The sequence below is a fragment of the Bombus impatiens genome, unplaced genomic scaffold, assembly GCF_000188095.3.
Source record: "Bombus impatiens unplaced genomic scaffold, BIMP_2.2 scf_0233, whole genome shotgun sequence".
NCBI classification, from domain to species: Eukaryota; Metazoa; Arthropoda; class Insecta; order Hymenoptera; family Apidae; genus Bombus; species Bombus impatiens.
The window spans coordinates 255,310-281,842 of NT_176652.1; the positions used below are offsets into that span (position 1 = coordinate 255,310).

General features: G+C 33.0%; 5 protein-coding genes and 1 long non-coding RNA gene across 17 annotated transcripts; 2 read left to right on the plus strand and 4 right to left on the minus strand.

The window, feature by feature from the left end:
- Positions 1 to 1,223: 1,223 nt before the first annotated feature.
- On the minus strand, positions 1,224 to 5,419 carry LOC112212616. Its single transcript, XR_002946445.2, has 4 exons — positions 5,359 to 5,419; positions 4,293 to 4,859; positions 3,794 to 4,093; positions 1,224 to 2,312 (listed from the first exon to the last, which is right to left on the minus strand). It is a non-coding gene; the product is annotated as an uncharacterized LOC112212616 (long non-coding RNA).
- Positions 4,289 to 9,243, plus strand: LOC100748723 (actin-5C). Of its 2 annotated transcripts, none has more exons than XM_003488437.4 (2): positions 4,289 to 4,458; positions 6,991 to 9,127. In XM_003488437.4, exon 2 carries the CDS (start codon positions 7,010 to 7,012, stop codon positions 8,138 to 8,140), a length of 1,131 nt encoding a protein of 376 aa, XP_003488485.1. In that variant the 5' UTR covers positions 4,289 to 4,458; positions 6,991 to 7,009; the 3' UTR covers positions 8,141 to 9,127. The 2 variants fall into 2 exon arrangements, with proteins under 2 accessions (XP_003488485.1, XP_003488486.1); XM_003488438.4 differs by lacking the exon at positions 4,289 to 4,458 and adding an exon at positions 5,529 to 5,750 and having other exon boundaries at positions 6,991 to 9,243.
- Positions 9,244 to 9,870: 627 nt separating this feature from the next.
- LOC100748247 (hydroxyacylglutathione hydrolase, mitochondrial) lies at positions 9,871 to 25,398 on the plus strand. 10 transcript variants are annotated; one of them, XM_033320058.1, is made up of 10 exons: positions 9,871 to 9,980; positions 10,128 to 10,287; positions 10,456 to 10,577; positions 10,659 to 10,788; positions 10,948 to 11,322; positions 11,402 to 11,579; positions 24,054 to 24,169; positions 24,322 to 24,664; positions 24,733 to 24,836; positions 24,919 to 25,398. In XM_033320058.1, the coding sequence occupies exons 2-10, from the start codon at positions 10,249 to 10,251 to the stop codon at positions 25,189 to 25,191; spliced, it is 1,680 nt and encodes a 559-aa protein (XP_033175949.1). In that variant the 5' UTR covers positions 9,871 to 9,980; positions 10,128 to 10,248; the 3' UTR covers positions 25,192 to 25,398. The 10 variants fall into 10 exon arrangements, with proteins under 10 accessions (XP_033175949.1, XP_024222522.1, XP_033175952.1 ...); XM_033320060.1 differs by lacking the exon at positions 9,871 to 9,980 and having other exon boundaries at positions 10,103 to 10,287; positions 24,322 to 24,405; positions 24,496 to 24,664; XM_033320059.1 differs by lacking the exon at positions 9,871 to 9,980 and having other exon boundaries at positions 10,109 to 10,287; positions 10,659 to 10,743.
- LOC100748004 (TBC1 domain family member 16) lies at positions 14,801 to 20,619 on the minus strand. The gene is made up of 6 exons (XM_012384069.3): positions 19,976 to 20,619; positions 18,560 to 19,793; positions 18,142 to 18,481; positions 17,649 to 18,074; positions 17,231 to 17,524; positions 14,801 to 17,141 (listed from the first exon to the last, which is right to left on the minus strand). Exons 2-6 carry the CDS (start codon positions 19,425 to 19,427, stop codon positions 16,757 to 16,759), a joined length of 2,313 nt encoding a protein of 770 aa, XP_012239492.1. The 5' UTR covers positions 19,428 to 19,793; positions 19,976 to 20,619; the 3' UTR covers positions 14,801 to 16,756.
- On the minus strand, positions 20,884 to 23,082 carry LOC100748361 (ATP-dependent DNA helicase Q1-like). The gene is made up of 2 exons (XM_012384070.3): positions 22,948 to 23,082; positions 20,884 to 22,770 (listed from the first exon to the last, which is right to left on the minus strand). Exons 1-2 carry the CDS (start codon positions 23,033 to 23,035, stop codon positions 21,029 to 21,031), a joined length of 1,830 nt encoding a protein of 609 aa, XP_012239493.1. The 5' UTR covers positions 23,036 to 23,082; the 3' UTR covers positions 20,884 to 21,028.
- Positions 25,262 to 26,440, minus strand: LOC100748602 (non-histone chromosomal protein 6). Of its 2 annotated transcripts, XM_003488436.4 has the most exons (4): positions 26,222 to 26,440; positions 26,066 to 26,136; positions 25,577 to 25,922; positions 25,262 to 25,500 (listed from the first exon to the last, which is right to left on the minus strand). In XM_003488436.4, exons 1-4 carry the CDS (start codon positions 26,318 to 26,320, stop codon positions 25,390 to 25,392), a joined length of 627 nt encoding a protein of 208 aa, XP_003488484.1. In that variant the 5' UTR covers positions 26,321 to 26,440; the 3' UTR covers positions 25,262 to 25,389. The 2 variants fall into 2 exon arrangements, with proteins under 2 accessions (XP_003488484.1, XP_024222525.1); XM_024366757.2 differs by lacking the exon at positions 26,066 to 26,136 and having other exon boundaries at positions 26,241 to 26,423.
- Positions 26,441 to 26,533: the final 93 nt, after the last annotated feature.

Genomic DNA, 26,533 nt, shown 5'->3' on the forward strand with positions numbered 1-26,533 from the left:
TTTACGAACCCAATAAACCAATCAACTTGTACAGCTAATTCTAACTTTCCACGTGTCGTTATTACCTACAAATCAATTGCACGATAAAAATGATATTAAGTAAATGAGGAAATAAAATTAGTGTATAAAAATCACGGTATATATTATAATAATAAATTTTATTAAAAATTTGCAACGAATAACTAGAATTCTCCTGTTTACAGGAAATTCCTAACTACGGTCACTTTTTGTCAAGAATAATCCACTTCAACTTCGACTTTCAAAGCGTTTCCTCGAGTTTGACATTTCTTTCCGTAAATTTTCGATTCGCGAAAGGTGTGTTATGTAAGGTCTTTGACCTCGTTACGGTGATTCCCGATAGTTTCACTGTCTGGACCGAATGCACGCGGCTAGTCCAATGAGAAAGAACCTTAAGTACTCTTCTGGGTGGGTGCGTTGAACTTACCGTCGCATTCCGTATTGATTTCGGTGGCACTGCGCGACTGGAGCCAGACGTTACCTACGGCACGTGTCCGTGTAGGGCAGACACGCCCAATCCGGACTTTCCATAGAACGAAATCGGCGATCCCATGGAGATTAAAGAACGTACAAAATATGTCGATCCTCTCATGGAAACTGCACCAGACACTTTCACTGAAAACGACTGATGACTAAAGCGTGGACATAATCGGTTAATCGTTATGCCGATGGCACAGCCTTACGCAAGGCCTCGAAGACCTTGAACGGGACCTTATTTGGTAAGCAAGGTCGAGGCTTTGCGGACCATTGGGTTTTCAGGCCGCCCACAATGCACCTCCACCTTACTTGGATTTAATTCTTCCTATTGCGGACTTGTCACGATAACGGAGAAAGTAAATAGAGACACGTCGTGTGATACAGCAGGAGCAGCTGGAGCAGCGAAGGTTAGTACTTACGCGTGCTGTTGAAACATAGTCATACATAAGGCATAGTCATACATATTGTCAATTGCAAATATGCATATTTCTATCTGTACTGTAATTTTCATCGAAACGTGTATAGCATGTGTTTTTATATGAACCACGTAGAAGTCGATCTGGCCAATATCGGGGAACAAATTTTGATAGAGGTTAATCGTTTGGTTTCTATAAAACTAAACGCTAATATGAGAAAAATTATGAAATTTTCAAGAAATACAATTCATCGGTTCGGTTTCTGCATGACTCATATATTCTCTTTGAACTTTGTATAATCAATAAAAATAATTTCCGTAGATACCATTGTATTGTATTTATCTTTTGATATTATACTTGAATAAAATAACGTATTGTCTAATAAAAACCTGAGCGGTTAAAAGGACAATGGAGTTACACGAAATTGACGTGTATAAAGATGCTGTGTGCGTGTGACAGCTGGGTGCCGGCTTCGATGTTTCGAGGTTAGGTTAGACTTGGGTGAAGCAGTCCATCCGTTTATCTGGCACATTAATGACGTATATTTAAATTTGACGTCCATATAAAGTATGGTGGTTAAATTTAAAAAATAAAAATAATCATGAAATTCTACACGTAATCAAAAATAAAATCAAGAACAGAATTTGACACGTCCTCGTAGAGGAACGAGTGCATAACCCGATACGATTTCTTATTAGGTACAAATGATTCACTGATTATGTCATCAAAGCACTATTTCGACAAAGGAACGTGGCAGGTGTATTTATAAAACTGTTCTGTTTCCTCCACTATACCTTTCGCAATGTCCAAACTTAAACAATATATTAATAATCAATGGTACGTATCTCACATGTATTTCTTATAAGGCATTAAGTTCAAAGTATGTATGCGAATGTTCTGTTAATATGAATGAGCCAACTTTGAAAACACATTTTTAAATAGATTTTAAGATTTACGATATTGTATTAACTCAAACGCTATTACGACTTAAAAAACGTATAATTGTATATTTAAACGAACGATATTTCATCAACGTCGCTATTAATTAATTTCTTTGTATTTTGCTTTTTAACTGATAACAACATGCTTTATTAATAGTAATGATTACGACTGATAAACGTGTTAATTACAAAATGTTTTACGACAAAATAACAACCAGTATCATCAGTCGTACTTTGACGTTTCCATCACCACGTGGTTTCCGTGCACAAGTACGATGTACCATTGTAGACTGCACGAACACGCGTATCGATTTTGAAGCAGACACTGCACTCACACACACCATGCCGCCTTCCGTCGGACCGACACATATACAGGAAATAGGGCCGAAGCATAGGGCTTACGTGACGTGGTAGTAGTCCAGTGCACCCTTATCCGCGCCCTTGAGTCTATTTTTAGCTTCTGTTGTATGAAAAAGGCGGCCGAGATGACATATACCACGCGCAATAAGTGGGTGGACGAACATCATTTAATTACTTACTCTAAGCCTACCTTAAAATACTTCAAAAACATGTTAACTTTTAGGCAGACATTAGTTGTCCTACTCTAAAACGAAATCTAGACAATGAGTATGCATAAATAGTGAAGTCTGACCTACTGACTTTCTAAATCCTTCTTGCGAATTATTTTCCTTCTGGCGCAATTTTTTAAAAGAAGACAAGTAGTACTAAACATGGTATGCAGATTATTACTACAATAATATGAGTCACTAACATTCATTAATATTGAAAGTGACACAGTAACTGAATTTTTTGGAAATAAATCATCAATGACCTTCTACTAACGCCAGCTTATTCTATTTGACTATGTTGTAAAGGCTTGACTATGTTGGTTTGGAGGTTTGACTATGTTGTTGTAAAGGAATATTATTTTATCAAATTTTACGGAAAGACAATTTGTTACCCTTTCTCGTTCGAAGATTCGCTTTCTTCAAATATAATCATATCATATCCTGGTTAAGGAATAAATCTAGTGCCAAGATATGTTATGTAATTACAACTAATGCGAAAGAAATATGATTTTTGCTAATAACTTTTTAAGTAAACAAGACGGTAAATAGGTTATATATATATATATATATATATATATATATATATATATATATATATATATATATATATATATATATATATATATATATATATATATATATATATATATATATATATATATATATATATATATATATATATATATATATATATATATATATATATATATATATATATATATATATATATATATATATATATATATATATATATATATATATATATATATATATATATATATATATATATATATATATATATATATATATATATATATATATATATATATATATATATATATATATATATATATATATATATATATATATATATATATATATATATATATATATATATATATATATATATATATATATATATATATATATATATATATATATATATATATATATATATATATATATATATATATATATATATATATATATATATATATATATATATATATATATATATATATCAAGAAATACGAGTTTTTCTTGTGGAAAGAATTTAGCATAAAATTGGAACAAAAAATCAGGCCTACGAATAAGAGTTCTCTCACATTTTCCTCAAATTTAAGAAATCAATGGCAAAAGATGATTAGGTGAAAAATGTCCCGGGATTAGTAACATGATTCCTATTTCATTAAATTTCGTAACATAAATTCGACGAACTTCATAATATTATTTCACAGATGGGAATTTCCATGAAAGCTTACGAATGAGTAGAGGATCATTAAATCTCAATGACAACTGTTTCGACTTGCATCGAGTGAAAAAAAATGTTGACCATTCCAAAGTATATAACAAAACTTTTTCTGACTCATACCTACTGCCGGTACTGGTCGCTAGCACGCGCACACAAAGAACGTGATAATCTTCACATATACGTTCGTACATATTGATACGTTTACTACTACAAACAGCTCTGACGGTTAGTCAGGAAAGCCCTTAGCTAGTGTACGCTTCCAGAAGGCATTATGCTCCCCGTATCGTACAGTTTGAAGCGGCATTTGGAGAATCTAGCCGGCAGCCGGCCAACCGACCAATCAGCGAGCCGCTTTCGTTTTATGCCCATATATGGCAAGAGCTGTGAATCCAAGTGGTGGGGAAGCCGGACGAATCCATTCTGAAACAGGGGTGTACTAACTATGATGATATTGAAAAATATAACTTTAAAATAAACAGATGATCGTTGAGTTTCTTATTTTTCAGACTTTCATCGTTCAATTAATTTTATATTATGCACAAATTTAAAAAATAAGAGGAAACAAATAGGAAATATGTTAGGTAATATGGGACATTTACAGCGTGTATACCGACCATACCTTTGAGCGAGTCCACATGACACGGTACCGGCCACGATCTTGCTCACTCACAGTGTTCGCAACTCGCGGCTCTCGAGTCTCGTTTCGTCGTGCCGATAGTATTCTTGCGGTGTCTCTTTGCCGATCAACGATCGTGTACTTTGTTGGTTACCTTCGATTCTAAAAGGTAAGTACTGTACCGTTCAGAGTGTTAAGTTCAACACTGTTATTAATTTAGCGCGTTTCACGGCGATCTGTCATAATCTTAACGGCGAAAAGATCGAGGACAAACGCCGGTTCATAAGCAGCCATGATGGCAGGGCGTTGCTCTCTCCGTTTCTGACTTTTCTCGATATAGCGCCTATTTCTTTGGGCAATTTGTTTCTACTAGCATTATCTTGAAAAGGGAGAACGTACCGGGACGATCCGACAGGTTGTCGTTGTCAAGTGGTTCCTGACGTGTACGCACTGTAAGGCAGGTGGTCGCGACGTGGTCGTTTATTAATAGCAGTACTCTGTAGTTAGGATGTTACAGCACTAACTTGCGATTATGCTAGCTCGTAGTATGAAATACCAACGTAAATTTATCTGTTGGGAAATTAGGATGCTAAGTGCAAGAAATTGTTATAGCGTACCTATTTTCTGTACGATACCCTAATTCGAATATTTATAGTTATCACTCTTTGAAGTTAATTGTAACCGTTTCTAAAAGCATGTATAAAATAATAGTATTTAAGTATAATATTACACATTCTCATAGTTATCTAACGAAGAGAAGATAATTATCTATTTACATAAACTGTACTTTATAAAGACTAATAAAAGCAGTCGAAATTGAGCCAAAGAGATAAGCGTATATTAAGTATTCTTAAAGGCATCTTTTTATAATAACCATAAAGTTACTAATATTCGGATATGTAAATTGTAATATTAAAAAGTTTTCTTTGCTCGAGGGTCTTGTATTTAATAAGGGTCGGCGAGAAATACCCAAATTGAATTAAAAAAAAGAAATGTCGAAATTAATTATTTATTATTTTGATGTATAAAAATATCGAGTGACATTGAATATGGTCGAAACAGAGCTTACGTATCGTGGGGGAGAGGAAGGGAAGCATTGGCAAGATCGGAGATGTGCGGTTCGGTCAATTTGGCAGATACATTCACGAAGGGTGGTGAGACACACTTCAAACGGTCGGAGAAGGGCAGATAGGGGGTGGAGGGGGTAAACCCCTCCGTGGCAGAGCACTTCCATATATGGTAAAGAAAGCCAGGATTGGCTGAGGGTGTCCTGCCTTTATTGGCCGATTGCTTGGTGGTGGGGACCCCGAACAACGACTCTGTTCATATAATACACTGCAAGCCGGCTGTCAGCTACACTCTGTGTTTGGTGCTAGATCGGTCGGTTGTGCGGCAGTGTCACATCCAAAGATCCCGAGCTCCCTAACTTGTACATAACTTTTTTTATACGAAACGAAAAACGTAAGTCATCACATCCTAAGTCCAGTGATAGATAACATTCTACGATACGAAGTTCAAACGAATTTAAGAATCCTCAGTGCAACTAAGTAGAAATTAGTGCGTGGGCGAATAGTTGATCGACAAATCGTACATCCGAGCGTGGATTTCCAAATCGAGAAGTGGGTGGTGTTAGGCTTAAGATACGCTTGTGTCAAATTTTGTGTGTTCTGTGTTCCATCTTTTCAATTGCACTATAGGATAGTGTAGTTACAAGTAAAAGTAGTTATAAGTATCGGTGACGCATTACATGTGAATGAAAAAAGAACCGAATTCTTTTTACGAGAAGATGTCAATCTTTAGAATGTAAAATATGCTCGAAGTATCTCAAGACTGTATTTTATTGGAGTAAGGATAGTTTTCCTATGTCTGTTGGTTAACTGAGTAAAGCTTGTAGTCAATTTTCTATGTTCTTAGCACTGTAAGGATTTATTCTTTGAAAATCATGTCGGATATTGACCGTTTAATGCCGGGGAAGGGCGGGGCAGGGTGCGGTTCTAGTTAACGGAGGTTTACAAGGCAGTAAAAAGTTCGTCATGATTACGTACTTTTTCAGTGATACTTATCTTGATATGGAAAAATACATAGAGTATATTTGTGTCTATGCTCATCGAATGTCCTATTTGAGATAGTTAATTTTTATCGCGATAGTGTAATGCTACGTGTCGCTGAACGCCATCTTGAAAATATTTAAAATATTGCTTCACAGTACATGCTATTTTGTAATCTGCTATCCTGATTATAGGGTAATATGTCATGAATGATTTCATAGTACATCTTTATATGTAGTTTAATTTTTATCAAGTATTTAAGACGATATTAAGCAATAATTTAGCTTCGTTTTTTTAGAACTTATTTGAATACTATAGAGACTACATTTTGAAATATCTATCCATGTGAATAATGAATTAGTTGAACTTTGGATTTCCTTTATTATATTTAACGATAATTTATGCGTAAAATAGAAAATTCTCTTAAGAATCGTAAAAATTTGTACTTATTCGTATGGATCGTAAAAGCGAATATGTATATAAGATGTGAAATTATAAAATATGTTTAATAGCTTAACTAAAATTTTATAGTATCTTTTAACTTCGTATTCAATAATTAACATTAACAGACGTTATAATAAAGTACTGCAAAACTGTAATAAAAAAAGGAATCATAATCAAGTAATTAACATCATTTTTTGTTATTTTTGCAGATAACTCAATAAACCAAACATGTGTGACGAAGAAGTTGCTGCACTCGTAGTTGACAATGGCTCCGGTATGTGCAAGGCCGGTTTCGCTGGAGACGACGCTCCACGCGCCGTCTTCCCATCTATCGTTGGAAGACCACGCCACCAGGGTGTCATGGTTGGCATGGGACAGAAGGATTCCTATGTTGGTGACGAAGCTCAATCAAAAAGAGGTATCCTTACTTTGAAATATCCGATTGAGCACGGTATTGTCACCAACTGGGATGATATGGAAAAAATTTGGCATCACACGTTCTACAACGAACTTCGAGTGGCTCCCGAAGAACATCCAGTACTCCTTACCGAGGCGCCCCTCAACCCGAAGGCTAACCGTGAAAAGATGACACAGATTATGTTTGAAACGTTCAATACCCCCGCTATGTATGTCGCTATTCAAGCTGTACTTTCGCTATATGCTTCTGGACGTACTACCGGTATTGTATTAGATTCTGGTGACGGTGTTTCCCACACTGTACCAATCTACGAAGGATACGCTTTGCCTCATGCTATTCTCCGTTTGGACTTGGCTGGCCGTGATTTGACCGACTACCTCATGAAGATTCTCACAGAAAGAGGATACTCCTTCACCACCACGGCCGAACGTGAAATTGTTCGTGATATTAAGGAGAAACTTTGTTACGTCGCCCTCGACTTCGAACAGGAAATGGCAACTGCTGCGTCATCCTCTAGCTTGGAGAAGAGCTACGAACTTCCAGACGGTCAAGTAATCACCATTGGTAACGAAAGATTCCGTTGTCCCGAAGCTCTCTTCCAGCCGTCCTTCCTAGGTATGGAAGCATGCGGTATTCATGAGACAACATACAACTCGATCATGAAGTGCGATGTCGATATCCGTAAAGACCTGTACGCCAACACTGTCCTTTCTGGAGGTACCACCATGTATCCAGGAATCGCTGACAGAATGCAAAAGGAAATCACTGCCCTAGCACCATCCACTATGAAAATCAAGATTATCGCACCACCTGAGAGGAAATACTCTGTATGGATCGGTGGATCTATTCTTGCATCCTTGTCTACCTTCCAGCAAATGTGGATTTCCAAACAAGAATACGACGAGTCTGGACCATCCATCGTCCACAGGAAGTGCTTCTAAGCACATCTTTGATATCTCTTGCATATTATCATTCCCCAAATCCCGAGAGCGGCCTCTGTCTCGTTTCTCGACCATAGGTATTGTTATATGGATATATAATTCAGAGGATTCAATAGTATAAAAGAGATATTTAGGCATTCGAAGATCAGTTTTAAGATATAGTAATGTCTAATTGAATGATGCAGAATGAAAGTAGTAAATCGCTAATTAGCGCAGGAACAGTTCTAAAAGACTTTGCTCTATTTTTTTCATCATTTAATTGGACGCTATTGCGTCTTTTGTGTACTCTCCGAAGTTCTGAGTACTTTACTATTCTATCGAGTCCTTTGTATTATACATTTAAATAATATTCCCTATGGTAGCATCTAGCTAACCACCCTCACGAAAAACATCTTTCTTATTGTCATCGCGATATTTCACTCTACAATCGAAATAATCATATGTTCTTTCCTTTTTTCGAACATGCTATATATTTGCCAATTTTTAATATTCGCGAGTTTGAGCTGAAGGTAAACTATTATATAAATTATTTCGGAATATCGTTCCGATGCAGTATGGAGCCGTTGTGATTATCCTTAATGCACGAAAGATCTTTTAATTTGGTGTCCTCCAATTAAATGCATTCCGTTACTTTACTCTGCGATATTTAACGAGGTTTGTGTCAGTCTTTCTAGAATTCATCATTCCTAGCGGAGATAGGCCTTCGACTTATTAATCATAATCTTTTTTTAATGTTACCGATCGTTGAGGGAAAAGATGGCTCTTTCCTTTCTTTTTTTTTTTTTAATAATGGGGGAGACCGCTGACCCAGAAAAATATCCTACAAACGCTCGCTCAAACGAATAAAAAAGACACGGTTTCGACCCCGCAAGCGTAGCCAAAGTATTATAATTTATTCCCATTGTATTGTGCAAGACCATTCACGTACACATCTTAAAGACTACTTTAGACTTATGGGATTATAAAATAAAACTCTTAAAAACATTATTGCTTTGACTTTTGTGTTTTTAAGATTACAGTTATCCAATACCCTTTACTGGATATTGTGTCCTTGATCTCCAATCCAGTACATCGTAGTTAATCTGAGCTAGAAAGAAAAAAAAGAAATTAATCACTTATTTCATTTAACATGAATTCATGTAGTTTTATATATAACGTAGCTTTTGTACCGTTTGGCGTTATTCATTATTGTAACGTAAGATTTGTGGTAAAAAGTTTATATTACACTAAGAATTAGGTTTATATTTTCGGTCGAATAAAAATTATTTTTAATGAAGTGGTATCTGTTCTTTTTGTAAAAATGCCATTATTCGAGTCATCAAATTTTATTTAAAATTTCATAGTAGAGGCATTTTATCAGTATATTGTACTTATATATTTAATAATACTGCTTTATGAAATATTCGACTAAACCTCCAACTAATGAAGAAATGATCTTATTTGTAAAGTAAGTTCTTTTTAGGTAACTTCTCATAATTATGTATCAATTTTTAATAAACTCGCTACATCATCGAATTGTGATAGTCTTCTATTCACTGAACAAAATGACAAAGATTTTAACTTAGATAACAGTGTCATAACATAGGTACTGCAAATTATTTAGATTTAATACATACATATATATGATAATAATAAGCGCATATAATTTTAATGTGTAACAGTGATAGCTGCAATATTTACATTGCCTTTGTTAGTGATCATATTTAAATTGCAATTAGATGGCAGCACAATGCACTCGACTCATAAAATCAGCTGTCGTGCATACTATCAAATGGAAGGAAGGATACATATATTTGATATGAATTTAAATTTAAATTTTAATTGTCGCATCTATTGCACAGTAAATATTTAATTCTAAAATCTTTAATAATAAATGAGTAAAATTTATGATAAGTTTATATGTAAACAATAAGATAACTAGAGTATATAGTAGATTAAGGAGGAGAAAAATAAAGAGACTTTGTGTTGAGGTTTTGTACGTTCTTAGGACAGTTGCTCTCGAATCATCACTGGAAAAGTACAAAGCGATAGTTAGGTCAATGATACATGGCAGTGGTACCTGTAAGCTCGAGCAAACTCTTTCATTTTAATCTATAACTTCAATCAAAATGCCCGAGCAAAATTCAAGTGATCAATATTCGACATGGGTAAGTTTATAATCGGTGTTATAGATTTTATAATTTTGACATATTTTGATATCACATAACCTTTGACCGTAAACAAAACCTTTCTCGGTTATCGAATGAATGACTTGTTGCTATTTTAAGACTTTGTTTTCTATATATATGACGTTTTGTTATTAATGTGCATTTCAGGTTGGTCTTATATACGTTTTTAACTTAATTGTCGGAACAGGAGCTTTAACATTACCCGCTGTTTTTAGTCAGGCAGGATGGGCTCTTGGATTAAGTGTTATTTTAATACTAGCATTTATAAGGTATATCTATAAAATCTGTATACTTTAATTAATCAGTTTCAAGACTTAATTATATATGTGTATATTTTTTTGTTTTTACAGTTTTATCACTGTTACATTTGTGATCGAGGTAATGGCATCTGCCAATGCTATAGTAGCATGGCGACACATTCAACATCGAAAACGTGTATGTCTTTCTCAAGATTCATCTATCAACGAGTCAGAGTCTGAGGTTTTTAGACTTCTCCTATGTTGTGCTGTCTATGATGATTTTTCTTTTCAGTAGCATTATATTTTTTATATAAAATGGGCTATATATCCTGCTCGGTTAGCCATTTGAGAGCATTTTTACTTAAAATATGTTCTATTTTATGTTATGTTTTAATTGTAGGTACTTCAAACATTAGGTGAATCCGGTCCTTCAAATTCAGATTCTGAAGATACACCTCTTGTTACACCATTTTCAAGTAGTCCTGATTGTGCGGACATGACATACCGATATTATGTAATACGTGATAAAATAGAAATGGGGCAAATGGCATCAATTTTTTTTAATAAATTTGGTACAACATTATTCTATTTATGTTTTGCTATATATCTTTATGGAGATTTAAGTATATATGGAGCAGCTGTTGCAAAAACCTTAGCTGACGTTGTTTGTACTTATCAACCAGCAAATTTTACATGCAATTCTACAATACCAGATACTGAACCGTGTTGGGAAGGGTTTGCTCTGGATCGGGCAGATGCATATGGAGTGTTCCTTGTATGTATAAACAGAGTTGCTGGTATATACCTCAACAATTATTGTTTTCTCATACAGTGATAATAAGTATCATTTTCAGACTATATTTATATTATTGCTGGGTCCTTTTGTATTCTTTAATATTCAAAAGACTAAATATCTTCAACTCTTAACTTCAGGAATGCGATGGCTTGCATTCACTATCATGATTGTATATGCTTTAAAAAATTTAATCATTCATGGTGCGCAAGGAGATCCTCCAGCTGCGAATATCATGGGTAAGTTTATCCACATAACTATAAAAATATATATATGTCGGAGATGAAAGGACATCGGAGCCTTCCCTTTGGAACTTCGGGAAAATCCCTTAACATCGTAATCTAGATTCTATCATAGGCGTAATTAAACAATTGTCGTCATTCGATCCGATTGTATTTGTTCGAGATTTGTGATAATGAGCTTGGGCTCGAGGCGACAACCAGTCGCCGAATGTAGCCGCGGTCATGGGATGAACGCTTTGTCTAACAAAGGTATGGAGTAATTCTATAGCTCTCCTTAAAAGAAATATTTGTAGCGGCACACGACAGTAAATATTCCAACGGTTTCTGTCCCGTGGCTCGCCATACGCAGACCCTATTCTTCGGGTATGATGGTTACCAGATGCCGACGCATCTCCACTGTACATGTTCAGCTAGTCTGAGGGCCGTTATAAACATTAAGATCTAGTTATCTAAAGTCCTTCAAACAGACAAACAGTCTTTGTCCCAACTACGGGAAGATAGAGGAGATCTATTTTTCAACGAACGACGCTTCCCGCTAGCAACCTTCCCTCAAGGACGGCTGGCATCCTTTTCTAGCCACCAACATGGAAATTGACCAATTAACGGCAACGTCAATTTCCCTCACTTTCTGAACGAAGGCTATCCTCGACTAATCCGACGATTCGTGTCCTTAGACACACCCCATCATAGTTTTCCTCTGCAGCATCATCGCGACGGAGGGTCATTCTCTCGTGAGGTCGTTTTTAGCGAGTCACTTAGCGTCTTTACGTTCGGTGGATATTCCACATTTTAACAAAGAGTTTAGTTATACTTCCACCGTAGCCAAGCAAGTCGAGTACGATTTGGGCTTCGGAAGAAAGCGCATCCTGTTATCCCGTTGACCGCGGATTCGTTATTGAACTTAGGATCATTGTCATTAGCTTCTCGAGTACCTAGTTACCACGATTACTTGTCAAATTCTGTAATAATCGTATTTGCACTAGTCAATGTCTTCTCTATCGCATAACGACAATGTATAATCCAAATGGAGATTCGTTTCACGCCCCTAACCCTAATTCTAATGTAAACCCGACATATATATATATATATATTATATTTATTAAATATATATATATTTAGCATTTAACTAAATAAATTTGTTGCATATGCGTATTTCAGGTATACCTAGTTTATTTGGTGCTTGCATTTATTCATTTATGTGTCACCATTCTTTACCTGCATTGATCGCTCCAATCGCAAATAAGTCTACTTTGACCCGATCTTTGGCATTGGACTATTTATTAATAGCATCTTTTTATCTCCTACTGGCATTAACTGGAGCATTCGCTTTCGAACATTTGGACGATCTTTACACTTTAGATTTTAGCCCCCGCGGATCTGGAGACTGTTCCAAAAGTAACAATATTTTTATTATTCTTATAGAATATTTTTTGTCGCTTTTTCCAGTATTTACTTTAAGTACAAGCTTTCCTATCATAGCCATCACCCTTAGGAATAATCTACAATCATTGTTCCTCAGCGATGATACGTCTCATTTGTGTCTTCGTAAAATTGTCTTCCCAATATTAGCAATACTGCCTCCGTATATGATTGCTATGAGTATCAAAGACTTATCGATATTAGTGGGAATTACGGGATCATATGCTGGAGCAGGAATTCAATATTTGATTCCAACGTTTTTGGTATATTATGCCAGACAAAAGACAAATAGACTTATAGGTCTTGGTGTCGTCAATAAATTTGCAAGCCCATTTTCTAGTAATTGTTGGCTAATTTTTGTTATAATTTGGGCCATTGCTTGCATGATTTTAGTATCCGTCAATTTTATACAAATTCATTTCTATTCTATAAGCATACCTTTAGGATAAAAATCTTATGAAGTACTAAATCGAGGATTTAAAGAAGAGGGAGGAGTTACATAATGGTGCGTACTTGAATTGTTTTGTCTTTTGGATCTGCGAAATCTAGAGCATATCTAAAGTAATATCAGTGGATTTGATATTGGTCATTTCCTACATGTAAAAGGAAAATTGTGATACTAGTGATTTTAATGTTTACATTAAAATCATTCTTAAAATACATGGAACTTTTAACAGCAATTCAAATGATAAGTTACCAATGAGAAGAAAAAGTACCTTTAAAATATTAGTAAATATTTATTATTTAAAATGTGTTATAGAATAATTGTTGTAAGATAGAACAACTGAGCAATTGTCCTTGATAATAAGATACCTTCATTCAACTGTTCACACTTTGGCATCATTATTAGAATATTATCTTTTCCATCATATAAGAGAGAATATGGTATTAATAGTGATAATAATACTAATTATGATAATAAGAATACATCATGACACAATGTGTCATAGTAAACTGACAATACACTGGCATAAGTCAGGATTAATCACGTACAAGCCGAATGTATACATTTAATTTATGTTGTAAACTTTTATATAATATCTTTTGTATATTTTTATTCAATAGAGAATATGCCACTCTTAATACAGTTTTTACTGTACATAAATGTCTTTCAACTAAGTGATATTTGGTGGCCAGCTAATAATATTTTGTCCACTATTTCAACGGTATGAAGGTATATTTTAATCTGTAGACTTGTACAATAAACATATGTATGTGCAAAACTATTGAAGGCCTGTATGATACATCAAGAAAGAATTTATTTTAAAAATTTTCTAGCATACTTTATTTTTTATGTGCATAGAAAATATTAGGCAGATTAGATGACTGTTGTTGATTGTATAAATTTGATTTGTATATCACAGAACATATTTTTATATGTATATGGTGTATAATTGCCAACAAAGTATTTGCAATATGCCTCTCATACCGTGTACTTATACAAATATAGTATGTAAATATATAAAATATGTACACATATATTTTCTAAAAATAAACAGAAAAATAAAGAACTGATTATATAAATTTATATTGATTTACTTACATATATATATAGAATGAAAACCTTACTTCATGGCTTCATGCAAAAAATGTTTCAAACAAAGGTTGAAGCCAATCAAAGAAGGCATGATTTAATATCATTAGCGGGTGGGTGCATAGAGCATACATGAAGGCTAACTACGTTTTTTTATACATTGGATGGGTTGGGGATGCCTCCAAATTCACGTTCAAATTTTCATTGGCAGCAAAGGTAAGGACGCGATGTTTACCATCGAAAAAATATCAATAGAAGTATTTACAATTTTCACACAATACTTATATTTGTAACAAATTTTAAGCATTTTCTGATTAAGATTAAATCGCAATTAAAGAGATTCATTACAAAATTGTATACTATTAAGGTATACGATATATAGATAATTAATCTATTATATTACATATATTTTTAATTTAAAAGAAAATAAACGGGCATATTTAAAATCATCCTTTAATACTAATGGCTAATATTACTAAAACTATAATAAAGTAAATTTGATATCATTGATTTCACTGAGTTACTCAATGTTACTATTTCTGCCGAAGCAATACTAATTTTCATAAGGTGAATTTCTTGTTTACACGTTTTTTAATTGATTTTGAACATTTTAATATTCAAACGGCATTAATCATGTATTATAGAAAAAGTTTTTCGCTAAAATGTTTATAGAAGTGCTGGGCGAATGTAACAGCAAAGTTACAGCAATCAGTTCGGCGAAAGTATATTTTGACTAACGAAGAAAGATGTCACGAATAAATTCAATTTATTCGATATTCACGAATAGCAAATAGACTAATTAATGTTATTCGTGAATATATTCATTACATATGTATATATATATAATCTGTACATACATAATATATTCTGTATATACATATTTCTATTTATTCATACATTACTTATATATTATACTTAGAAGAAGAAATTTTAACACGAATAGATTTCTCTGTAATAGTCTAACAACATAAGGTGGCACAGTAAAAGCATTATTTTATTTGCATGAAATCTTCACAACTCTGTCGATTATCATAATTAAAGTTTGTTTCCTTAAGTTGTAAGATATCATACAAATCACTGTCTCCGTATACATTTATTCAATGGAGAATGTTTATTTTATACAAAAAAAAGATCAAAGAATTTGAAATATAGAACGTATTATTTCTTCGATTTTATATTTTTGTGAGCAAATAGACTAGCAAAAACACTTTGGGTTATCAGAACAAGGTAAAAAAAAAATCGGTGAGTAAAAGGCGTTTACACATATCACCTATGTATAAATCATCGTTACTGGCTTACTATAAAATGTTGAATGTAAAGAATTCAAGGTACTATATATTAAAAGATAATAGATTATTTATAATGAATATACAATAAATCGAAATTTGTTTTATAAAAAGATATTAAAAATATCGCATAAATGAATACCCCAAAGTGAACACGTGTATCATTAATTGACTACAAGAAATTTAAACGGACTTATAATAAATTTTTACGCGATACTTACATCGAATTACGTTTGATTTTCTTTTTTGTTGATATCGGATACGATTTTTATTTTCAGATTACAACTCGTGAAATTTGCATTTGAAAGCTGAACGATGGCACATTTTCAATCGTGTTAAATAAATAGCATAATGTTTGTGCAGTGAAAAAGCTTCTTTTTGTCTGGAGGTTTCAAAGCCAAAATGCTTATATTACTCCATTCTTCTTTGGTCATCAGTCTTTAATTGTACTACAGGTTTTCGGTTAAAACTCGTCATAATCGCTGAAATCCTACCTAATTATTTAGTACAGAATACTTTTTTGTTTTACAGAAGTTGTAGATACATCATCATTAAAACCTTTTGTAATTTCTTTAAATTGGAATCAGTTGAATGTTAAATTTTAAGATATGTCTTTCGTTTCTTATTGATTACCAAACTTAATTTGCCACGTATTTTTGAATTAGCATTTATAAGTTATGAAGTTATGCAAATAAGATTCGTGATAATATAAATGTATGTTCTTTCCATTCATGATATTACGTAATCGTACAAACAGTGAGTCAAATATTATACTTTCATTAACATCTGTTATTACTTACAACATTTAATCAACTGCGATTTATATAACTTATTTATGTTATATCGGAGCAGCATTTAATTTGATTAGTTAACGTAAGAATAATTTGAAAGCTTTAACAATAGGATACTTTTCTCACTTTCATTAAATTAGGTCGTTATTCATAATTGTTCAAGTATGGACAGGGTGCATCATTATGATCTACACATTCTATAACGGGATCATGTGTGCTATCCCACATTCCGGGGCCGCATTGTCGGCAAAGCCCTGCTAATGTGCATGGTAAACGTACAAGTTGACGAAAATGATGAAGTAGGCCTCTTGCCTTTCTCAATATGAGATTTCCATCCATATACATAGCTAAAGAACTAAAATGCAAAAGCATCTCATCTGTTCTCAGGTCTTGAGCTATTACATCATCTGCATAAACACACATTATAGCAAGACAAAGAAATAGATGAAAATGGTCGGTTAAATAATTTACCCAACAAGCTTCCCACATTATTAACGCTACTTCGGTAGGAAATTCACGTTTTAAACATCTGTAAAATATATATTATTAGAAATAACTCTGTATACGATTATAAATTTTGTAATAATTATAAATTATAATTATAAAATTTGTATTTACAAGAGTATCCATCTATGACAAAATAGAAGCTCCAGGGCATCCGTATGTTTTTGTAGATGTGCATAAAAGTCTGGTACCATTATTCTAACTAATTCCCTTAAGTAACACAAATTTCTGTCCATATCTACATCAGTAGGCGTACACACAGCCACAGATCTTTGCATTAAGCCAGCAAAGCACCAAAATGCTTCGATTTCGGAATTAAGTTCAGCTAATAAAGGAGCCAATAAATCAGACATACCTTGAGTATATCCTAATCGGGCATTATAAACTGCATAATTTAACAGAATATTTCTGTAAAAAGTAAAATACGATAGTGTTAATAGTAACAATATATATTTGAAAATTAGCATAATAATATAAAATATATATAAAATATAAATTGAAAAATTAAATGATTATTGTTATACAAACATACTTCATTATTTCAATGTTTGGATTATCCTCTCCAGCATAATAAGGATTTCCTCTGTCAGTACGAACAACATCTTTTTCTACAATACACACCACATTCCTCCAGAAATGGTCTGCTTGTTCTGGGCCCATACTCAGTCTACGTTTTTGTATTTCCTCGTATTCCTGTCTGCGAATGGCATCAATATGTTCTCTATCTTCATAGGTACTTTGATATGAATAACAATGAAGAAGGAAGGGCCACACAATTTTCCTTAATGCAGGTTCTAGTCCACCAAAAAATATTCCTTTACGAAGGGCAAGATCATCCTCTACCTGACCTCTCTCGTTTAATAAATCCTTCCAAGCTAGCGATGTAATCATCGGTACTTGTCCCTCTTCTGGGTGTAGTTCATCGCGACTTACCTCTGGCCGACATACCATGAAATGCCTGAATTATAGAGAAATTGTGAGTATTTAGTAAAACATTAATCATGTTTTCATTAATTAGATTCTACCTATATGGAAGTGTCTCCTCAGCGTCTGTATCTAAGCGTGGATAAAGCAATTGGTGCCATTGATGTAAAGTAGCTGCCAGTCTGTCTAACCCACCATGATGGAAATGTAGAATCTTATATTGGCTCTCTCTACTTGCGACTACTAATTGACCAGAAGTACAAGCTGGATCAGCAAAAAACAATCTTAGGGATCTCATTTCGCTGAGATCCACTGAAAACCTTCTACATCTATGTGCTCTACGTAATGTCACTGGTGAAGCTGTTGCACTTTCAGGAAACGTGAGGTTATGCTGTAAAGCTAAAAGTTCAGGTGATCTCATCCATGATGGGATTTCTTCAGCTACGAAGAAACAAAATTTACACGTTAACAACAACTACAGTTTAATAAAAAAAATAATCAAATTAATAAACTAAGTACCTTCTGAAGATACACCGACCGATAAGCTACATGTAGAGGTTAATGACATGCTACGGCTTTTCAGGCTAGTATCATCACAATAAGGATATCTCATTTCTTCGTCGATACTTATTCCATCATTTTCATGCGATTCAGAAACCTTTTTATCTTTGCAATGTTGATCCTCGTCATGTTTCAAATTCAGAGATTGAGAACGTAATTGATTCAAACCGATGCTGTGATCACTTTCTTCATGTATAGTAGACGATAAACTGTCAGACCGATGATAGTTTGTTTCCCGATTGATATTGACATTTGGAGTCTCTTTAACTTCTGACGTAAGTAGGGTTTGATGATCACATATGCTTTCTGCGTCATCGTTTTTCGTATCGTCACCTTCGAGACGTGCACTTCGTGGGAAACCACCAGAACAAACGCGTTCACAATCTCCGCAATTAATAGGTTCCTTTACTTCTAAACAGACGTCAACCTTTTCAGCATTTTCGTATTCACATTTTAAGTCACAACTTTCCTCTGATATTTGGGAATGGTGAGAGCTTATATCAGTGTCTCGATGAGTAGCGCAGTCCGGCTTCTTCACGCTTAAATTCTCTAACGTAGTCGGATGTTTACGGAGTGTGCTATTCGGGATCCAACTGAGATGTAAAGTTGGTACATTAGAATTTTTATTAAACCTACAGGTTATGGCCATATAACCGGGATGATGTACCACATCGGAGTTCTGTCTCATTAAAGTTGGTGGGTGAACGCATACGTTATTCTTGCAAAATAATGCTTCACCATCCTGGTACATAGTACGACGATTGTCCTGATTACAATCGCCTAAAATATAACTGCTTGCCTTTTTCAGAATATTTGGCAGAGGCATCTTCCTTTAAGGCAGATCTGTGCATATAAGTCATCTAGTAAATTTTATTAGAGCGCGGTGCGAGGATTTTTGCGTTTGTGCGATTAAATTTGCCTTTAGACAATATTGAATCGTCGCGGGGTTATAACGATACCCGAATGACGATCGTTAAAGTGATTACAAAGTATTATGTGCAATTATAACGAATCCGTACGAATACAATCTGACTCTTGACACTGGACAACACAGTATTAAGTTAACAGTTTCAGTTTCACTATTTCTTTTTCCTGACAATTCTTAGACAACATCTATGGAATACTTGGTGTTTCTAGAGAGCATCAGAACTGCAGTGGTGAAACTTCGTCGCGCAGAAGCGCGCGAATAGACCTGCATCGAAATGCTATAATGAACTGATTTCTTTTCCTGTAATGTTTCCTGTTGTCGTAGGCTTATTTAAGCATGCATGCATGTTATCACACCAATTAGCTTTGATATATACATAGAACCGATAAAATGTGCACACATATGGAGAAGCATGCATCTCAATCACTTAAGTCTCTCGTCTTTACCTGTTCTTTATTATCCTCGTACTACAAAGATAATGCGTTGTTAAAATTCTTTGTCAAAATATCAGAGATCGTCAAGATTCCATTTTTTAACATTCCTTCGTTTAAAATTCTTGGAAAAAAGTTAGTCGACTTAACTTTCACTTGAATGGATTCATGAATGAAAGATGTATCATCGGCACGTCACTATTCGTTGTAGACATATATTATCGAACTTTGAATGAAAACCCCAAGTATTTTCTCAAATGCGGAGCGCCCGTTACGATCACTCGTAATAGATCACTGTTACGCGGCGTTCCTTATTTATTTCATTGTTGGATTTCTAACGATGAATGAATTACAAATCTAATATCAGACCGCTGCTTAGTACTTTAGTAAAACGTGTTTGCCAACAGACAGAATACAGATGCCCCTTATCCAGGATCAATATTTCCATCTGATCGTGAACCTGGTGGTTAGCTTACTATCCGAGCTACCGACATAACGTTGTCTAGCGTTGTACATATGGTTTTTATTGATTTTTCTCCTTGTGTTAAGTTTGAATTATTTGTTCTCGATTTCGTAAAAAGAACTCGTGTTCTGTACTTGTAATTTCATTAAAAAAATATTTTTATGAGCGACCTTCATTTCCAACTTACTAACGCTTGTTTCAAGTATATTTAAAATATGAGCCAAATAATTTCGTTAAAAAATATGTCTTAAATTACCTAAAACTATTAAGAAATGAAATAGTATATTTACATCAAAAATCGTTTTTATTATTTTCTGAGAACTTTCTTTTCTATGAATAAAAAAACCTTTTGTTATTGAATATAAAAATGTATGAAATATATATCATACATGTAGAGTACGATTATCATTTTATAAACTATTTTAAACTCAAGATATCATAAGTGCTATATAAAATATCATTGACAATGATATACATAAAATATATTGTTGATGATTAGGAACATTTAAAAGTTACAAATGGTGTTCTGTTTACTTAATGGCATGTGTCTTTTTGATAATGAAAAACTTATTACTATATCACAGATCATAATATATTTATATAGATTAGTGCAATTCATAATTAAAAAGTATTTCATGAGTATCATCCAGTGCTAATGCTGCTTTGGGTCCACGTTTTAAGTAGGAAATTGTAGAATATGCAGAGAAATGAAAATCTTCTTGTAAATAACCGTTTCCGAGTAAATGTCCTATTATAGCTTCTCCCGATTCTCTTGTGAATTTCGGTATTGGTATAGAAGATATTCTTAATGTTGTGGCACCTTTACCATACCAGGCATCTATAAGCTTTAAGGCAGTCAATCTGGTTTCATTTTGTACTGCTCTGGTCATGAATTGATATAAATATCGACAATAAGGAGCTATATTCACTTGTTTACTCTCTTTAGGTTTCCGACAATGATCACACATTTCCGCACAATCATTTCTAGTCCAAGATTCTTCAAAGTGTACTGCGATCAAACTACGTCTACATGATGTTTGATCTAAACAATATTCTAGCATTTTGTATAAATTTTGTAAACCAACTTTATCTTGAAACACCATTGTGCTTAATTTAAATACATCTAATAATCTATATAATACTATGGACACAGCCTTTTTTCCATCTCTGCCCGCACGTCCACTTTCTTGATAAAAGTTCTCCATTGATTTTGAAATGCAGTGATGAATAACAAATCTTACATCTGGTTTATCTATACCTAATCCAAACGCGATAGTGGCAACTACAGCTTGATATTTTCCTGATATCCATTTAGAATATACTTCTGATCTATAGTCTGCCTCTAACATTGCATGATAGCATCCAACTTTCAAGCCCAATGCTCTTAAATCAGTTGTCAATTGTTCTGCATCTTTGATAGTAGTTGTATAAATTATGCCAGATTTATCCTTAAATCTATTTTTTAATAAATTTTCTATCATAGCTAAGCATGTGTCTTTATCTGTTGGTTTTCGTCGAACTTCGTAAAATAGATTTGGTCTATTAAAAGTAGCTCTTAAAACTAGACAACCTTGAATATCTAACATCTTCTGAATGTCCACAATAATTTTAGCTGGTGCAGTGGCTGTTAAACCTAAGACTGGCACACCTGGAAACATAGACTTCAGGATTCCTAAAAATTTATAATCAGGCCTAAAATCATGACCCCACTGACTGCAACAATGTACTTCGTCTATCGCAAAACAATCTAAACGTTTCATTTCAAAGGCTTTTTGCAATTTGTTCATAAAGCGATTAGATTTTGCCATGTACTCTGGTGTAACATAAATTAATTTAAGATCAGATTTCTTATCCACCAGTGCATTCATTATGACTTTTACATTTTCTTTACTACCTTTGGCACTTAACATTCCAGCTTTTACATTATGTTTTTGTAATCCATGTAACTGATCTTCCATGAGCGATATTAATGGTGATACTACTATTGTAATACCTTTACTAATAACAGCAGGTAACTGATAACACAAACTTTTACCACCACCTGTGGGCATAATTAAAATAACATCTACATTCGACATAATTGCATTCATAGTTGGTAGTTGCAATTCTCTTAATTTATCTATTTTAAAAACATCCTTTAAAGCTTTTCTCAGATCTTTAGACCAACTAAAATCTTCTTTTGTCCAATCCTTCTTTGATACAGAGAGACTTCTTTTCAAAAGTGCGTCATCCTTTAGCTTTTCCTTACGTTGAGTTAAAATCTGTTTACGATCTTCAAGCTTTTGCATTTCATATTCGATTTGTTTCAATTCAAAGTCAATAACTGCAATTTCATCTTCTTCATTGTCTAAAAAAAGAATAATTATAACAAATAATCTTAGAAACGTAAAATGTGAACATAACAAAGAACCATATATAAATACATTGATATGAATAATAATAATAACAATCATGAAGCGTAACATTCCAAATTTATTTATTTCTGAAAAAATATTATCTTTAATATTATAAAACAATAACAGACCTTGATCTTCACCATCTATAGTTATTATTTCTTTCTGATCTTGATTTTCATTGTCTGCAGTTATTTTTTTCGAACTGCTCGCAGACATTGTAAATAAATTAAAAAGATATTTACATATGACAATAGCAAAAAAGATTGCTTTATATTCTATTAGTAAATAACAAGTGCTGTTTAGTTAAATTATGCTATAATATAAAATGTACACATTCATGTGTCGACGATGGTTCATGCAACGCTGTATGTAACCTAACATAACAGTTTCTACCAGAATTACATCGTACCGATCAGCTGAGTCCAGTTGTTTTTTTGGTAGTACTACGTAGGGATCAGGCAAGTAACGTTGCACATATTGTTAGTGTCTGACATTAAGTAATTTATTGCACAAAAAAACGTGATTTAATCTCAATATTAAATATAATAAGCCATGTTTAATGCAATGTATCGTGCTTGTCCCTCTTGGCTCGAAAACACATTAACATCTTTGTATTTTAGGGGTATTCCTTTTTCTTATTATATTTTCAAAGGAACTTGTAGATATCTTTAATTTATTATTTTTATACTTCAGATTTTAGGATTTCTACGATTTTTATCGATATTTTTACTTTAGGAAAATTCCACTTTTATAAATATTGTGTTTTAATATAAAATTAGGTTTTTATTTAATATGAAAATTTTTTATCCAAGATATAATCATAAAGTAATTAAAGATAAATAACTTTCCATATTTGTAAGTATTTGAATACATATAATGTTCAAATATTAAAATTATTGTTTACTTTAATATACAATTGTTTTACAAATATCATTTTACAATATATATATATATATATATATATATATAAAAATATTATTTTACATATGCTATTAAATCTTAAACATTACATTGTATATCAATTTAATTCAGAGGTCTAAATATAGATTTTGCAGATTGTTGTTTGATCCAAGGTATATCAATATCAATGATATTGCACATGTGAAAAAGATAAGAAAGGAAATGTTTTCACTTTTATATGATAACAGACTATACAGCCTTAATAGAGTGTACATACATTTTATTGTATACATTAAATTTCAATATTAAACACAAGCGCTTTTATCTTTTTTAGCCAAAAGTATTTCAACCAATGGTTTTTATGCAAGACATTGTAATTCTATAATAATAAATCAAGACAACATGAAGGTTCAAATATTACCTGCACTCCAAGATAATTACATGTATCTAGTGGGTATTTTTTTACTTTTTCCTCCTTTGATTATTAAATTTTCACTTGTTATTTCTATTTAAAATTACAAATTATTATTATTTCATAATAATGATGCTGATGATAGTTCATTATGAAATTTATTTAACATTAAGTTTTGTAATTTTATAAGATTATCGACGAAGCATCGCAGGAAGCTGCAATTGTTGATCCTGTTGATCCGGACAGTGTTGCGTGTGCAGTTCAACAAAATAACGTGTGTTTAACAAAAGTTTTAACCACTCATCACCACTGGGATCATGCTGGAGGAAATGCAAATTTGTGTAAAAAATTTAATAACCTTCAGGTATATGGTGGAGATGATAGAATAGAGGCACTAACATGTAAAGTAAAACACAATGATACTTTCAACATTGGAAAGTTACAAGTTCGATGCCTAGCAACACCATGTCACACTAGCGGACATATCTGTTATTACATTACAGGAGATCAAGAATCACCAGCAGTATTTACAGGTACAAATATAAATTACATACTTAGTTGTTTGTAAATTAATCAAAAGATAATAAACATTAATCTGCAGGTGATACGCTTTTTGCTGGTGGCTGTGGTAGATTCTTCGAAGGTACCGCAGAACAAATGTACAAAGCACTCATAGAAATTTTGGGATCGTTACCTAACGAAACTGTAAGTATATAATTATATTTAGATCTCTGTTTGAAATAATCACTGACTAAGGTAAGAAGGATATATTTTGGATATTTTATAGAAAGTATATTGTGGTCATGAGTACACAGGAAATAATTTAAAATTTGGAAAACATGTGGAGCCAGAAAATGAAGCAATTCGCCAAAAGATAGAATGGGTTCGTATACAACGTGAAAAGAATAATCCTACTGTGCCAAGCACTATTCAGGAAGAGAAATTCACAAACCCATTTATGCGAGTTCACGAACAATCTGTTATGGACCACACTGAACAAAAAGATCCAATACAAACTATGGCATTCCTTAGAAGGGAGAAGGATAATTTTAAGGCATAAATTTATCATTGTTAGAAAGAAATCAGTGATGATTACATGCTTTTTTTAATCAATGTACAATGTTCTTCCTAAATAATTTTTGTTCGTTTTATTTATAAAACTTTGCTTTGACTTTCTATACATAAATATTGACATATGTGCAAATATATGATTATAAATTACGTATTTATAAATATCATTATCTTAAATACACAAATACTATGTTATATTTAAAGACATATGATTTGGCGTGTCTTCTGACTTTTTGTTATAAATTTGCATTTCAGCAACGTATTTTTCTTTGGATCGTTCATACATGTCGTAGTATACCTAAAAAAAACATGTACGATAAATATCTTAATTCAAATATTAGAAAGATGCAAACGACTTCTTTGTTAGTACATACCTTTTTATCTTCTGAACTGAGAGATTTCCAAGTAGTTGCAAGTTGTCTAGTGAGTTCTTGTTTGCTTGGTTCTGGTTCTCCGGCTAAGCGTTCCATAACGCGGGGTCTTTGTTCTTGACAGAACTGAAAAAATGGGTTTGCTGGTCTTTTTGGAGCATTGGGATCTGTTTTTGCACCTTTTCGTTTTGTTCCTTTCTTAGTTTTCTCTTCTTTAGAATTATGAGCAGTGGCTTTTGGGCCTTTTTCTGGCTTAAGTGTTAGTTGAAATACATTGTTTTCTTCAAGCACTCCCATAGGTGCTTCTCGCCAGTGGTCACCATGTTGATCCAAACGATCAATTAAAAATCTAAAATACAAAAAAATATTTTAACAAATCATGCTAGCGGTATATAATGAGATACAAAACAGGTATATTAGTTATTATTATTTTAAAAATAAATAATAAATATATTTGTAGTATTCAATATATAACCTAGAAATTAAACTAACTTTTTTTCCTTTCTTGTACGTTTGAGAAGTTTTCTAACACGTTGGATACGATAAACTAATCTCTCATTTTCCTATAATTGAAAAGTGAATAGTTTCATTTCCTGCATACAAATAAATCACTGCGTAAAATACAGAATACCAAAATCAAACATAAACCTGTTGTAAAACTTCACACCTATCTAGTAGGAATTGATACTTTCGTTTATAAATATCAAATTCTTCTGGTTCTACATCATATTCTGATTCGTCTGACATTTTGATTGCCTGTTTTAATTAAATAAAATCAGTATTTTTTCACATTGTTTTTATATCATGTCGACAGGTTCAGCACATTTATTTACCATAATACAGCAGTAATATGATAGGTGCCGCTAGTATAAATATTTCTTATCAATAAGTTAATAACTTTATCATCTCATACATACATATTTATAAATGAAAAATATATTAATTACATTATTCATCTCT

Bases quoted from the DNA above. Each gene is read 5' to 3' on its own strand.
- LOC100748723 (XM_003488437.4), top strand. From the start codon at position 7,010: ATGTGTGACGAAGAAGTTGCTGCACTCGTAGTTGACAATGGCTCCGGT.
- LOC100748247 (XM_033320058.1), top strand. From the start codon at position 10,249: ATGCCCGAGCAAAATTCAAGTGATCAATATTCGACATGG. The intron at 10,578-10,658 runs GTATATCTATAA...TTGTTTTTACAG, and splicing joins TTAATACTAGCATTTATAAG to TTTTATCACTGTTACATTTG. The intron at 11,323-11,401 runs GTATGTATAAAC...TATCATTTTCAG, and splicing joins ATGCATATGGAGTGTTCCTT to ACTATATTTATATTATTGCT.
- LOC100748004 (XM_012384069.3), bottom strand. From the start codon at position 19,427: ATGCCTCTGCCAAATATTCTGAAAAAGGCAAGCAGTTATATTTTAGGC. The intron at 18,482-18,559 runs GTACTTAGTTTA...GTTTCTTCGTAG, and splicing joins GGTCGGTGTATCTTCAGAAG to CTGAAGAAATCCCATCATGG. The intron at 18,075-18,141 runs GTAGAATCTAAT...TCTATAATTCAG, and splicing joins GAGGAGACACTTCCATATAG to GCATTTCATGGTATGTCGGC.
- LOC100748361 (XM_012384070.3), bottom strand. From the start codon at position 23,035: ATGTCTGCGAGCAGTTCGAAAAAAATAACTGCAGACAATGAAAATCAA. The intron at 22,771-22,947 runs GTCTGTTATTGT...TTCTTTTTTTAG, and splicing joins TATAGATGGTGAAGATCAAG to ACAATGAAGAAGATGAAATT.
- LOC100748602 (XM_003488436.4), bottom strand. From the start codon at position 26,320: ATGTCAGACGAATCAGAATATGATGTAGAACCAGAAGAATTTGATATT. The intron at 26,137-26,221 runs GTTTATGTTTGA...TTTCAATTATAG, and splicing joins GGTGTGAAGTTTTACAACAG to GAAAATGAGAGATTAGTTTA. The intron at 25,501-25,576 runs GTATGTACTAAC...TGTTTTTTTTAG, and splicing joins TCAGTTCAGAAGATAAAAAG to GTATACTACGACATGTATGA.